Source organism: Rattus norvegicus, chromosome 3 (assembly GCF_021556685.1).
Source record: "Rattus norvegicus strain SHRSP/BbbUtx chromosome 3, alternate assembly SHRSP_T2T, whole genome shotgun sequence".
In the NCBI taxonomy this organism is placed as follows: domain Eukaryota; kingdom Metazoa; phylum Chordata; class Mammalia; order Rodentia; family Muridae; genus Rattus; species Rattus norvegicus.
Window position 1 is genome coordinate 95,896,447 of NC_141536.1, and position 14,566 is coordinate 95,911,012.

Sequence of the window (14,566 nt, forward strand, 5' to 3'; positions counted from 1 at the left end):
TTTTGTGACTTTTTAGGACCAACTTTCAGTTCTGTGTGTTACTTTTCAGAGTTTCTTGTTCTCTTTTGTAAAGGGGTTTCTTCCTGGGAGGTACCAACTGTTCTGTGCTTCACCTTTTCAGTCCTGGCTGAGTCTCCTGCATTCAGAGGCCTTCCAGAAACAGCCAAACAGATGATGGGAAGCTAATAGTTACTGCTCAGTGAGCTTCTTGACCGAGACTTGACATTGTCACAGCAGTGACAATCTGTATGATTTCTGCCTCCATTTTAACAGTGACGTAGTGGGATGTCAGAAGCTCATCAGCCTGCCAAAGGTCGCATAGCCCAGGCAGTGTGGGTGAATCCCAGGCCCTTGTCCTTGGTAACCTGTGTACTTCTAACCAGTGTCCTGGCTCTGAGGTCTTCTGTTGTCTTGAAATTGCCCTTCAGTGATGTTTGTGACGTGTGCTGACCTTGTATGTATGACCTTATTGTCTATGGACATTTACCTTTGGGTAGGAATCTAGAGTGGTGAATCACTGGGTTCTGTAACTGATGTGGCTGGATGGTACAGTGAGCTGCTCATGAAATTCAAAGCTGGTGACTGATTTGTGAGAGTATCTTTACAATTCTTAAAATATGTATTTTGTTAGTCTGTTTATTATTTTGTGTGTGGATATGTGTAAATAACATATAGGCCTGGTGCCTGTGGAGGTTGAAAGAGATTCCTATCTCCTGGAGCGAGAGTTAAAAATGGTTGTAAATTACCATGTGGGTACGGGGAATCAAATCCAGGTTCTCTGAAAGAGTTGCCAATGCTCTTTCTTAATCACCGATCCATCTCTTCAGCCCTAGCTGAAGATTTCTAAGCAACTTTCTTATACTTCAGTATCTTCTGTGAGTTTCATGTATTTGTAATTAGTAGCTAGGGCTTCCATTTGTGAATTGTTACAGGGTAACTCATCACCCAGCATGCCTTCTAACCTCTTATTTATGAAGTCTGCAACTTGGATTCTCTTGTGTGTGTCGGTGATGTCAGGTCTAGAATCTACGCTTATTTCTGTCTGTAGGTTGTTTATTGCCATTAGCTCTCATTATTTTAAATGGGCACCCACCCACCTTATATTCTGTAACCACAGGATTCTAGGGCGGCTGTGGAGATGGTATCTTGTAGTCTACCCCTTTCACCTCTTTTTACTTTATTCCTAAATGTTTTATAACTGTAGCTTAGATACTGTGAGGGAAAACACTTATTACAAAAAGCCTTTTGCTAGGGTTTATATGTAAAATCTCTTAAAATACCAGAAGTCTTCTTCCTGACCCAGGACTTAGAAGCAAAACCTCCCTATGTGTTTAACATACATTAGTTTGTAAATACAGAGTCTTGCTAATTGCAGTTACAGCTCACAGCAAACTACCGGTTGCATCCTGTTACTTTGGGGGAGGGGATGTGTGTGCGAGTGTGTATGTGTGTGTGTGTGCCTGTGTAAGTATGTGTGTGAGTGAATGTCTGTGTCTGTCTGAGTATGTATGTGTCTGTATGTGTCAGTGTACACGAGTGTGTGTTTGTGTGTGAGTGTATGTTTTACAAAATGCTGAATGTAGACAAGATTGTTGGGATAAGTGGTTTCTAATCATAGTATATGCCCCACCTTTGATGTGAGATTAATTAGTTCACTCCAGACCTTTTCTGATGAAGCAATTCATCGGTTTTGATACTGTGGAACTCACCTGAATTAAGATATGCCAACCTTAAATAGTTTGGGGTGACTGTATGAAGCAATAAATCTATAATTTATTGTCCCCTTATTTTATTAGCATAGCTAAAAAGTAGCAAAAATGTGTTAAGTTTTTCAGGATTATTCCTTACTCATGAAATTATTGCTTTTCCTTTCAAATTAAAATTTGTGTTGTATTCTTAAGAATGGCTTTGGTGTATCCAGCAGAAGTTACTGGTTTCTAAAAGAAAAGTAATATATAGCCTTACATTTTATGCCATTGTAAACTGGTCAGAAAAAAAATCCTCAAGTGAGCGGTGTATATTTTCAACAACAACAAAGAAAGCGCTCCTCCATGATAGACAAACTTAGTGCAACAGAGTAACAGCGCAACAATATACAAGAAACAATATAATGGCAGGCTAGGAAGCTACACAAACCAACTAGATCTACTGCTTCATTACAGAGAGAAGCCCAGGGTCAACTGGATGTCAGTTGTCAGTTCTCTGTCCCCTATTTTGATGGTGTTTCACCACTCTTTTTGTTTTTAAATTTTAACTTTATTGTGTGCATATAGGTCTTTTGCCCACATATATGCACCATTTTTCTGGTGCCTACAGAGTCCTGAAGAGGGCATAGGACCCCCTAGAACTGGAGTTACAGAGGGTTATAAACTGCCATGTGGGTGCTGGGAACTAAACTGGGGTCCTCTAGAAGTGTAGTTCACCACTGAGTTATTTCTCTAGCTCTTTGCCAAAGTCTTATGGGAAAGGGTTTCTTCCCCTTTCCTCATTGATGATTGTTACCTTAGGTAGCATCAGGAACTTGGTTTAAAAATGATACTTTTTGGAGAAAGATACGTCTTCTAAGGTATCTGTAGTAGGATTTGAGTCATTTTTCAGTGATAGAAAAAAATTTGGAATAGTTGTGAGTCTAGTAACAAGATCCACTTAAAGGGAATTTTCAGGTTATGAGAAATTTATGTGAATGCTGACTCCTCAGTTGTTGAGCTATTTATTGTCCTTTTTCTATTCAGTTGTCAGGCAGAAGTATATGACTTAAGATGCATTGATGATTATGCCAAGGTCTCGGGGCCATTACCTCCTCCCTCGCTGCTTTTGGTGCTGACAAGTAAGCCTGAGGCCTTACACATGCTAAATATCTGCTGTCACTGAGGTTCCCCATCTACCCCTTTTCCCTAATTTTTAACCTTGGTATTATTCAGGCTTTGGTTTCTATCTTGATTAGAGTGAGGATAGTTGTAGGAATTATGTACCATTTAGGAAGACATAGGAAGTGCACATTTTCCTCCTCTTGTTGGCCCTGAGGAGGTTATTTTGCCTCAGGGTGAACCTTGGTTGTCAGGTTAGCAGAGGGTGATTATTGGTACAGTTTTATACTGAGAGCATCCGCTCCTTTTTTGGAGCTTCAATTCCTGCTGGTTTTGGTCCTACTGAAGTTTCAGTCATTCCCAGTCCAAGATGTTTTTCACCTGCTTAGGGAAAGGCTAGAAGAAAGATGCGATACCAGTTTCCAAATACTAGCAAGAGAAAATGTGGAGCAGAGTGACCCCTATACTAAGGAACTGAAGGTGTCTTACTTTGACAAAGATTTTGTGAATTGATGTCAGTTATACCTTATTTCCTGCCAATCCTTATAATCCAGCAATGGGGCTGCTTCATGCCTGAACTTTACGGTGATTTTGGCATTAGAGAGCTCATCCACTACATTTACCTTCAGATAAGAGGCAGAGGTGGCTGAAAATGTTGTTCAGTTTGGCCCAGAGCGTGCCAGGACCTTCCCTCAGAAGGCTGTTAATATGTCTTTCACAGTGTTGATATTGAGTGGAGTAAGGAAGAGAAAGTCAATTCAAAGGCAGCTGCCAGGGAAGAGGGGAATGATTAATAAAGTATGCGCTAACTGTTTGCACTGGTTAATTGTTGAGTTACAGCGTTGAGTGAGTTCCCTCCTTTCTAAACTGACTACATACCTATCATGTAAGCACTTGTCTCTAGCCTGCGTCTGTTCACGGGCTCCAAATGAAACCCACTGACACGTCCCACCTGGAGCACTTTTTATAGTTTCTAGAGAAAGTCTGATTGGCTAGAGCTAAGATTTGTTTTTATAGTCATTGATTATAATTCAGAAGCCATTTTCATCCCCAGATTTGATAATCCTGCTGTGTGGTTGCTTATTTTGATCATGCATAGGACTTTGATTATCCCTGCCACTGAAGGACACTGGGGACCTACACTAGCCTACTTCTTCTGGGTAGATTGAAATATTTTTTTTCTACTGACACCTAAAAGGGGAAATTCCAGGATTGCAGTGTGTTTCTAAATTGTGGGACATAAAAGAGTTAACTTTTCTAAGCATTGATTCTAAAATTGGATTATGACTGTTCCCTTGTCTTTCACAGTCTTTATTTTCTAGCTTCTGTACAAAGTGTCAGCATGTAATTACTTTTCTATTGGCTTAAACAGTTTGACGACCAGAACCTAGTTAATGATGTTCCTAACTTCATGTTTTGCAGGGATATCAGTATGAACAATATCACCCAGTTACCAGAAGATGCATTTAAGAGTTTCCCATTTCTAGAGGAGCTGTAAGTACTACTCTGAGCAATGTGTACTAGTGTGTTTTCTACTCCTACTTGTTGGAAGCTCTTTCTATGGAGAGAGCCTAATGATTTTTGTCTGAGAACTCCTGATAGCTTAGTTCAAGTGGGCTTTGTGCAAAGGAATCGTGTTTGGGGGTTGGGGAGAACAAAGTTGTTTTTTTTAGGCAGTATAATTACTAAAGTTATTTTTGAAGCCAGAACTAAAAACTGCTACTTCTGTGAGACATTTCCTCCCTGCAATTGTTACAGCCGTGATTACCGCGGCGACACAGTTAATTACAGTGCGATCCTCAGATAACATGGCTCCTGCATGATTACCATTGTTGGCGAAGGAGTTGCTGTATGGGTAACAGAACAGGAGAAATAACACAAGGTGTTCCAGGGCCATGATGCAGCAGACTTCTTTGACAGTAAGAGAACAGCGGCAGGAAACTGATAATAGATCCTCTTGGCTCTTTGCATATGACCTTTGTGGGGTACAAGTTTGTGACAGCAGCCTGCTATGAATCCTACAGCAACTTTAAGAACATTTCTCTGTCAGCTGTGTATGGAAACAAAATCCTTGGTGTGTTTTAACCTCTCCTTTAGTTGTGCTTCCTGTGTCCATAATGAAGAGAATGCACCTTTGGTTTTTAAAAGAATTGGAAACTATGCATTCATTTTTGGAATCTTGGTGGACAGTAAAATTAGCTTTGAGTCAATTAATATAAGTCCCAGTTCATGGATTATGAGGGATGTGGTAGTGGAGAGCTTACAGTTTGATGCTAAGGGCATAAAAAGACACAGGCCTGAGATCATGACCTGGTCTCTGTCTGTTGAATATTAGAGCCAAGTCAGTGAAGCTGCCTCTTCTAGCCCAGCCCCTCTCTTACAGTATAGACTAAGAGTCAAGTTAGACCCAGATTGAATTCCTAGCTCATTGAAATAGCTGTTTAAAGACCTAATGAAAAGGAAGAGAAAGTTTTTCTTCCCACACTACTTAGTTGAGCCTAATGCTTCTACAGTAAAACATTGGACAGAGATTATTTGTCACAAGTTTAAGAATTGGGTCAAATTACTTAGACTTTCAGAGCCTTTGACTATAATGTGTGCTTAATAATAATCCCTCATCTGTATTATTCTGGTGCATACAAAATAGATCTTAAACATTTAGTATAGTATATAATACAGAATGTTATATAAATGCTAGCTAGTATTTTGTTATTTTTAAAGTGCGTAAGGAAAAATTATGTTTGGATAAAGGATTTTAGGGTATGATGTATTTTATTTATGCCTTTTGTATAATGAATATTAATTGTTTTTAAATAATGCTGTTTGAGATAATCCCTATCTTCATCACTATAACCAATTGTTAAGAAACTTTATTGCTTCCATTTTTTTCCCACATCTAGTTTGAGACTTCAGGATTAGTGTCTCTTTACAGAAGTAATTATGTAATGAAAGGACATTAGCAACTGGTTGGTCAGCCATTGAGCAGCTGCTGTGCGATGTATGATGTACCAGACAGGAAATGGAGAGGCTTCCTGCACTCTGGAGGGGACCAGTGTGTGCAGATCACCTTTGTTGACACCTGCAATTACCAGTTACACTTTTAGTGATTTGTGGTGGGAACCTGGCTAATCTCTGCTTTGTGAAATTTTACATCGTGGATTTCTTAAAATCTCAAATGACCAAGCATTTGTGAACCTCATGAGCTTTATCAACTGAGAGTTTTAATTGGAACCAAATTAAGTTTGATTGCTAATTCTTTGTAGTGAGGTCATGTTCTCTCTGTATTCTACTATCACAGTAATAAAGCTTATCAAATTAAGCCGGTATGCCCACTCTGAATACTGGATAGGATTTAAAAAAAAAAAAAAACCAGTTAGGAGAGCTGCAAGTTATTTATTTCAAAATCATCTTTAATACTCTAGCAATAGTTTAGGCATTTAAGAGAGCTTATTTTCCAAGTTAATATGGACATTAAAAAGCTTCGTTTTTGCCTTTTAAAACAATGTAGTTGATTTTAACATTCCTGAGTAATGCGGCCTTGACTATTGTAATGTTTCATAAACATCATAGCCATGTGTTCCGAAGTCATCTGGAAATGATTTAAGAGTGACTGTCAAGCTGAGCACCCTAAGCAGAAATGAGTGACTTGCCCAGAGTTTTTTCCGTGTTAGTTAATGAGCTCTTCTTTATAACACATGGCTGAGCTTCGCCAAATTTCATGTAGGGATCTGGAATGCTTACAGTATAGGGTGGATTCACTTCCCAGCCGTATATAAAAACCATTCGTACATACTTACACATTCATTTATTTTTCAAGCAAACACCGAGTCCTGTTGCTTGCCAGTTCTTGTGGTGCTTGGTAGGGACATCGATCCAGCATAGTTCTGTGGGGAGCCGACCCCCTGGGTCGCATTGCTTGATAGCATAGCAACTAGAAGCGGGTGAACATTTAGATGAGGACATGAGTGGAAGTCAGAAATTCAGCTCCTTAGCGGAACTAGCCATATTTCATATGTTCATTTCTTCTTTGTAGTGCTTGTGATGATGGAGCCCAAGGCTCATACATGCTGTACAAATACTCTGCACAGAAACACATTGCCAGCCCCGAGTCACCACATTTTACCGTCAGTAGCTACCTATGTTTAGAACTACCACATAAGCAAACACAAATAATTTCCATCACTCCAAGAAACTTGGTTGGATAAAGTTGACCTAACCCCAGAGGGAGATTACGGTTTGTACTGAAGTATATATAAAGTGAATGGAAGCCAAAAGCTAGGTTTACTTGAGACTGTGGAATGTGGGAAGCTTTTCTGATTCCTAGAATAATTTCCATTGAGTTTTGCACAGTGTAGGAATTGGCCCCATAAGGACAGGTAAGGATATGCTGGAAAAAGTTCATAGGATGTGGAATGGTCTAGAGGGAGAAATTTCCAGAGGACTGGAATATGTGGAGTGAATTGTGATGAAAAGATTGGATAGTGCTTCCAAAGACATTTCTCAAATGATTCTGGATCATGACGTTTTTAGCCAAGTGGTGTAGGGGAGTTAAATGATTCCTGAGGGGTTTGGTTTGACAGGTTTATCAGGAGGCTAGAATGGTTACATGCTAGTTTCTAAGACTAGAGACACTGGCAACCAGTCTGCTTGGGACCCAAAGAATTCAGTTTTTTAAAGATACAATGGTTAATACCATACATATAAAGCCTTTCATTGTGCATAAGTCTTTTCTCATACCCTAAGACAGGTGGTTTTATAAAGGCAGGGCCTGGGCTGAAAGGGTTTTGGGCCTTTCTCAGGTTCATAAATCTGCTGTTTTGTTGTTCTGGGTCTTGAAATGTTCCAAAGGCCTTTTCCTTCTGAATTCTGAAGAATGTGTACTTACTCTTAGAGAGATTCCATCCAACCTTTTCTATGTGCGTTAGCTATATTAGATAATACTGTTGCTAATTATTTTCACACTTAATCTACTTTTCAAAGCTTTATAGCTCAGAAAAATTGTTAATCAGTAATATTCTCCCATAGCACTAAAGTCAGTATATGCCAGATTCTCAGGTCTTAGGACAGTCCCTTGCTTTTTTTTTTTTTTTTTTTTTTTTTTTCTTTTCTATTTTTCAGAGCTGGGGACCGAACCTAGGGCCTTGCACTTGCGAGGCAAGCGCTCTACCACTGAACTAAATCCCCAACCCCCCCCCCCTTTTTTTTTTTAAATCTCACCTTCGTAGTCTTTAAAATGAGAATCCTCATAGGACTACTATAAAAGAATATTGGATAACATGTAAAAACATCTGTCCATGAGAGGTATAGAAATTTCAATAGTCACTCTAAGCTCTAAGCTGTCTTTCTATTGAAATATGCGGAGAAGAGGTAGTTTTGCACGGAGGAAGGAATTGGAGTAGGCTGGTATGTGGTATTCAAAGAAAGCAGGGATTCTGGGAAAGCGTTCATGCAACAGTGTCAGGCTCTACTGCCTGATACTATCTGTACAACCACACATGCGTCGGTTTCTTCTGGACTTGTCAGGGCAGTGCTAGCCATTTGGGGAATGGTTGAGATTTAGAGTTTGAAAATGGCTTAGGTAGAAGCAGCAGGAAGAATAAATACCAGCTACTTTTCCGCAGGCTGTCACTGAAAAGTTCCTGTAGATATTACAGCTATGTAGCAACAACAGTTGAAGCTACTGCCAATGTTGGCATTCAGTCAGTTATTGAATACACTTTATGACTAAGATAATTCTATCATTTCGAAACACTTTGACTCTTAAGGCTTCATGATACTAGAGTGAAGGCTAGGATTCTGAACACCGGCTCATTGTTACTTGTTTTATTTAATCTGTTCAGTACTAAATGGAATCACTACTTTATGAAAGGAGTGTGTAAACAATTCAGCAGGGATGGGGAACCAAATGCAGAGTATTTGACCACATCAAAAATTTCACCTTTTCGAGGCCTTCACTGTCTCATCTGTAATTCTCGAACATACATTCTGTTTCCTCTTAGGCACCGTGCAAGTGCTGGTTAAGGTTTGAGCATATAAACTCAGTCGGTGTAGCCTGCCACTATTATTCCAGTTCTACCTAGCAGTAATTACCTTTTACCAAGCTTGAACAATTTTAGTTATTTTTATAAATGGGTTCAGGTAGAAAATATGAAAAAAAAATTGAGAAATTTCAAATGGGTTATTGTTAACCTCAGTGTGTGCTTCCCTGGCAGAGATAGTGACTGGCCGTTGTTCTCTTCTGCTACTGCACTGAGAAGGACTGACCTTTGCTTCCAAACTACGGGGAACTCACTTCACATTTACTTCCTTGATGAAACCTTCCAGATAAGCTGTGCTGGATGTCTCAGATAAAGCCAAGCCTCTTTTCAGTCGCCTGGCGATAGACTCAGTTGTTTAGTAGTGTTCCCTTGTTCCTCCTTTGTACTACTTAAATACGAGGACTGAAGATCATGAAGATCACCAACCTAGCAGTTGTGTAGTGAGCACAAGAAGCCTCTTTACTTGTATGATTCTTACCTTTTTTATAATGGGTCATTTGGAAAATTCTCAGATTAGAAAGTAATACAGAAAGGGAAGAAATGGAAGGGAGCTTGCTTCATTAATTGCAACCTAACAGTTATGGACTAGGCCCTTTTAGATTGTTTTTCTCTTTGTTTTGTTTTAACCCATCTAGTTCTTTGAGAAAGTAGAGCTTCTCACAGAAGGACAGCTGGCAGAATTCATTAGTAGTTGGGCCTGCTATCAGTCATATTGGCTATGTCTCCTGTACAAGTGGGAAGGCCAAGGAAAAGAAAGACTTACTACATCATTTGTTAGTTCAGTAAGCCTTTGTCAACTAAAACACTGTGTTCAGTGCTGAATTAAATGAGATTCTTGACTTCAAGGGAAAGGAATAGTGTATTCCAGCTATGAGAGTTCAAAGGAAAAGGGAAATTACTTCTAGCAAGAAAGATTAAAGAAGAGCTCATCAAAGAGTTGGCATTTCTAGAGAGCCTTGAGGGTTGGTAGGAGTTATTTATGAGGAGATACGTAAAGACATTCAAGCAGGGAAAGCGAGACACACTGAGATGGGTAGTGAAAATGCTAGTGAGGTAGTGCTGAATTACTGAAAGCAACCATAGAAAGAAACCTTGAAAGGCATTTAGAGCCAGACTGGGGGCCTTTCTTGGTAGGCAAGGGTTGTGGGTGACTGTTGAAGGTTTTTTCTTTTGTTTTGTTTTGTTTTTTTGTTTTTGTTTTTGTTTTTTCTTTTTTTAAGCCAGGGACTAGTTCATATCATACCAAGAAGATAAAGTTTTCTGTCAATGTAATCTCATAGTAGAGAGCTTAGAATTGAGAGAGGTTAGAGAGATAATGGAGTTAGCCAATGGAGCTAGCTGTTAAAAAGAGGCATCAGAATCTAGGTTTAGCATGGTGGCGTACTTCTTTAGTCCCAGCATGGATGACACAGAGGCAGGCAGATCTCTGTGAATTCACAGCCAACTTGGTCAACATTGTAAGTTCTGGGCCAGCCTGGGCAACACAGAGATCCTGTCTAAAAAGCGAATTGGGGTGTGTGTGTGTGTGTGTGTGTGTGTGTGTGTGTGTGTGTGTGTGTGTGTGTGTCTGTCTGTCTGTCTGTCTGTCTGTCTGCCTGCCTGTCTGTCCATGTAAATTTGAATTAGGGGATATCTCAGCTGAGGTAAGATCAGTACTTAACTTTAATTTTTTCACAAGTTGTTAAAATTAGAGACATGAAAAGAAATTATTTTAGAAGAGAAAGTATCAAATTTAATTTCAAGTTAGCATCTTGAGTTCCACAGAATGTAGATTGGGGCATATATGAATGGAATGCAGAATGGAGATTTATGGGTGTAGAGTTGAGAATCTTTTATGTGACAATTATTGGAAACTGGAGATTGTAAAATATTGTCAAGGGATAGAGGGCAGAAGAAAAGGGAAGAGGGCCAAGGACAACTCCTTGGGAAACACTTGAATCAAGGTGTGGGAAGAGGGCAAGTGCCAGCTGAGAACTGGGGCAGAACTCTTCCCCAGGAGCTGTGGAAGAGGAGGGTTCCATAACCAAACAAAGGGATCAGCTTTGACATGCTAGAGAGATGCCCATAGCCAGACACTGAAAAATCACCTCAGTTGCTTTGAGTAGCTTTTGAGTTGTTTCAGCAGAGCAGTGACAGTACCACGTGGGGGAAAGAAGTTCTCTAAGAAACAGGTATTCGGGGGATGCCAGCACACAGCTTCTGGGCTGTACAGAGCGAATGAAGCCTGTAATCTGGTCTGTATGGTACAAGAGTCCACCAGGTTTAAGACACAAACACCACCGAGGCATGGTAGAGAATTGTTCCGTGGAGAACAGGAATGTGTAAAGATGGAGCTGCTTCAGCTGGCATTGGACCTTGAGGCTTAAGTTACAAGAGTTTTCACATGTTCTCAGTTGTTCAGTTTTGATTCCTACTTCTCTGTCTTTGGTTCCTTTCCTGTTGTAAATATTCTGTTTTCATATGGTGGGGACTCAAACCTTCAGTAATCTCAGTGTGTCTTTGCATCTAAAATCCTAAATTAATGTCTAACGTATTCCTTGTTGCTTTGAGCAGAGACCTGGAAGGACTTTGGCAGTCTTGCCTCCCTTGCTTGTTCTTAAAATAGCCATCCTGTTTCGATGGTATGGTCTAACTTGGTTCATCAGTCCATGTCTAGTAGAAATGGTCCCCCAAAGTGAGCGGATGAAAGCAGGAAGGTATGTAGAGAAACCATGGATATCTCAGCCTACTAAAATGCAGCTTCAAGCTACATCTGCATGAAATGTTTCTTTAATGGATCAGTCTGATGTGATCAAAGTATTGTTGAAGAATTCTTCCTTTAAATAGGAGATAATATCAATTTACCAAGTTTCACTGAACTACATCTATAACTTAGTTTTAAATGCTTAGTAGCTCATGAATATAGATGAAGAAAACGTGATATCGTCAAGTTTTGAGTGTAGTAAATGAGAAATTAATAGCAAGCTAGACGAAATCAAACTGGGAAATTCCAAGTTCACTGGTAAAGTGACATACGACACAAAAAGTGTAGAGAGGCAAACGAAACTACGTATTGTTAGGTCCTTTATGTATCTTAATCAATGATGGTTATTTGTTCTTTTAGTATAATAGAATTACAAGTAAACGAAGATGTATTTGATTTTCTATTAGCATAGTTAAGTTTTCCAACAAAGTAATAAATGGAGCCATTTCTACTCTTACTTATTCAATAGCACATTCAGTGACACTGTATTCCATCATAGGGACTCTGGCTCAGCTCTTTCTTTACCTTCTCTGTTGTCATCAGTTGCTTTGAGTGCTATCTGTACTTAAGAGATGGTTATGATGGATGTGCTGCAAATATTTGTATTGGAGAGCTATCAAGTATAAACAACTTGATAAAAGCTAGAATTTTCAAAAATGATTATAAAATTAATAGAAACTCGATGTTCAAAACCTGGACACATAGTTACAGAGAAGAAAAGATTAACCAATTATTATCTTACCTCTGAGAGATAACCTTTGTTGATATTTTGTCATGTAACCTAGAGGGTTTTCAATACATTAATATACTTTCTTTAAAAAATAGAATCTTTTAGAAACTTATTACTTATACTCATTTGTCATAATACTAGCATGCTGATAGATAGATCTAGGTTTTATGACTAATGAATATATATTATATTTTCTTCTGAATATTTCCTACTGTTCTGGTGCTTATCTGTTGTTTTAAAAAATGTTTAAAATTCCTTACCTAGTTTTTATATATTTAATATACTGTTTTCTAAAAGTATTTTATCTGATACACACACACATGCGCGCGCGCACACACACACACACACACACACACTCTCCCTCTTTCTCTCTCTCTCTCTCTCTCTCTCTCTCCAGAAGAGGCATCAGGTCTCAGAGTTACACGTGGTTGGGAACCACCTGATAGGAGTGCTGGGAACCGAATTCAGGTCTTAGAAGAGCATCAGGTGCTTCTAACTGCAGAGCCTCTCCCTCGCCCCTTAATGTACTGTCTTTAATTGTGCTAGTTACAGCCTAGCCTCTTTTCCCAAATTTCTTGAATTGGAATTATATCTGACTATAATGGAAAGTTTAAAAAACAAAACAAAACCAGTGGCTTGAACACATAACACTTTCTTTTCTTTCTTTCTTTTATTTGCATGCCTATGAGATCCGAAGCCTAGCAACCAGGAGTTACTATTGAAAATCACAGTTATTAGAAATGTAGAATTTAACATTCCTGTCTGCAGCTCTTTGCTTATAGTGTTCATGTCCAGCTCATGTTGCTGCTGTAGCTGTAGCCATCAACAGCCTCTTCTCAGAGGAGGAGGAAGGAGGGATGGCGATGTCTTCACTCGGTCACTTCTTTAAGAAACCACCTTGAGCATAATTATACAGTACTTCTGACATCTCATTGGCTAGAACTTAGTAATATGGACTTTTGACAGGAAATGCTAGCTAATAAGAGCTTTGTCACTTGGACTCAAGTCAGGATTCTGTTACTAGGTAAGAAAGGAAGAATGCTTATTGGCAATTCAGTCAGTTGAAACAATTTTTGGCTGCAAGTTACAGAACTGAATTTCCTATTTAAACAGTAGGCGATGGATTCTTATCTTGATCACAGTGGTTTAAACAGCTTTAGTGCTCAGCCATTCAGTACAGTTCATTCTGAGCTCTTTCTGATTTGTGAAGCTTTCCCTGCCTCCCTTTCCGTCCTCACCACTGAACTTTGTGCGTCCTGCCAGTTTGTGATGTGGGTAAATCAGAAAGTCAGTCTATGCTGTGCACTCTGACTTTTCTCCAAAGGCAGAGCTGTCTGTCCGTGTGGCTCCCAGTGCCAATAGTCACATTTAAATTTTATTCTGATTCACTTATTATTGCGTGAGTGTATAATGAATGTGCATGGATGAGGATGGAGATACATATCATGGCTCACTTTTGGACGTCAGAAGACTACAATTGGACATCAGTTCTGTCCCGCCATTGCAGGATCCAGGGATTGAACGAAGGGCATCAGGTTTGGCAGCAGGTGATTTTACACTGAGTCATCTGGTTGGCCCAGTAACCCTGTCTTTGAACTTAAAATTAGGGGAGAGATTGAGGCAAAGGATTTCTCCTCATTTTGAAATTATCAATGCAAGAAACTTTGTCAGCACAGAGAGGAAGCAAGTTCTGCTGGGGCAGCGCGTCCCTTGCTGTCCCGTGGTAGAACAGTGACAGTTGCTGGTCAGTGTTAGGTGGAGATGCATTATACCGTTTCCTCACACGGGCGTCAGGTGCTCGTCATCAAAAGGCAAATGTTTAATGGTTAGAATCACTGCTCAGAATCATCACCAGTGGCAGGGTTCTCAACTGATTTACTTCTAAAATATGCCTTATGCGGGTTACTGTGACGAAGTGGGAGACACAAAAGGCCAATATGGTGCAGGTAGAATCATTTAACTTTGAGTTAAAGTTCTTTAGTATGTGGAAGAGCATTAGATGGCCCCATGCCAAGTTTTAACAGGGATAAAATTATTTCTATCATAGATTACAGTAGTGTTTATCTGTGGTGGGGATAGGGGGAGAGTGTGTTCTTTAAAGGCAAGCTGCTTTAAAAAACAGTGATAGTTTTGTGAAAAGGATCTAAATACATGTATGTTCTTAAAACTTTGCAGTTTACATGATGTATTTGCTTCCTTGCTTTTTGTGTAGAGTCTCATAGAACCCAGGATGCTCTGCTGGATGGTT

At 39.5% G+C, this 14,566-nt stretch overlaps 1 protein-coding gene across 1 annotated transcript in view; it reads left to right on the forward strand.

Moving 5' to 3' along the window:
* The window catches only part of Lgr4 (leucine-rich repeat-containing G protein-coupled receptor 4), a 101,987-nt gene that overhangs the window by 48,251 nt on the left and 39,170 nt on the right, over positions 1-14,566 (forward strand). Inside the window, 1 exon segment of the mRNA NM_173328.2 lies at positions 4,230-4,301. Within this exon segment, the coding sequence (NP_775450.2) occupies positions 4,230-4,301 (72 nt within the window).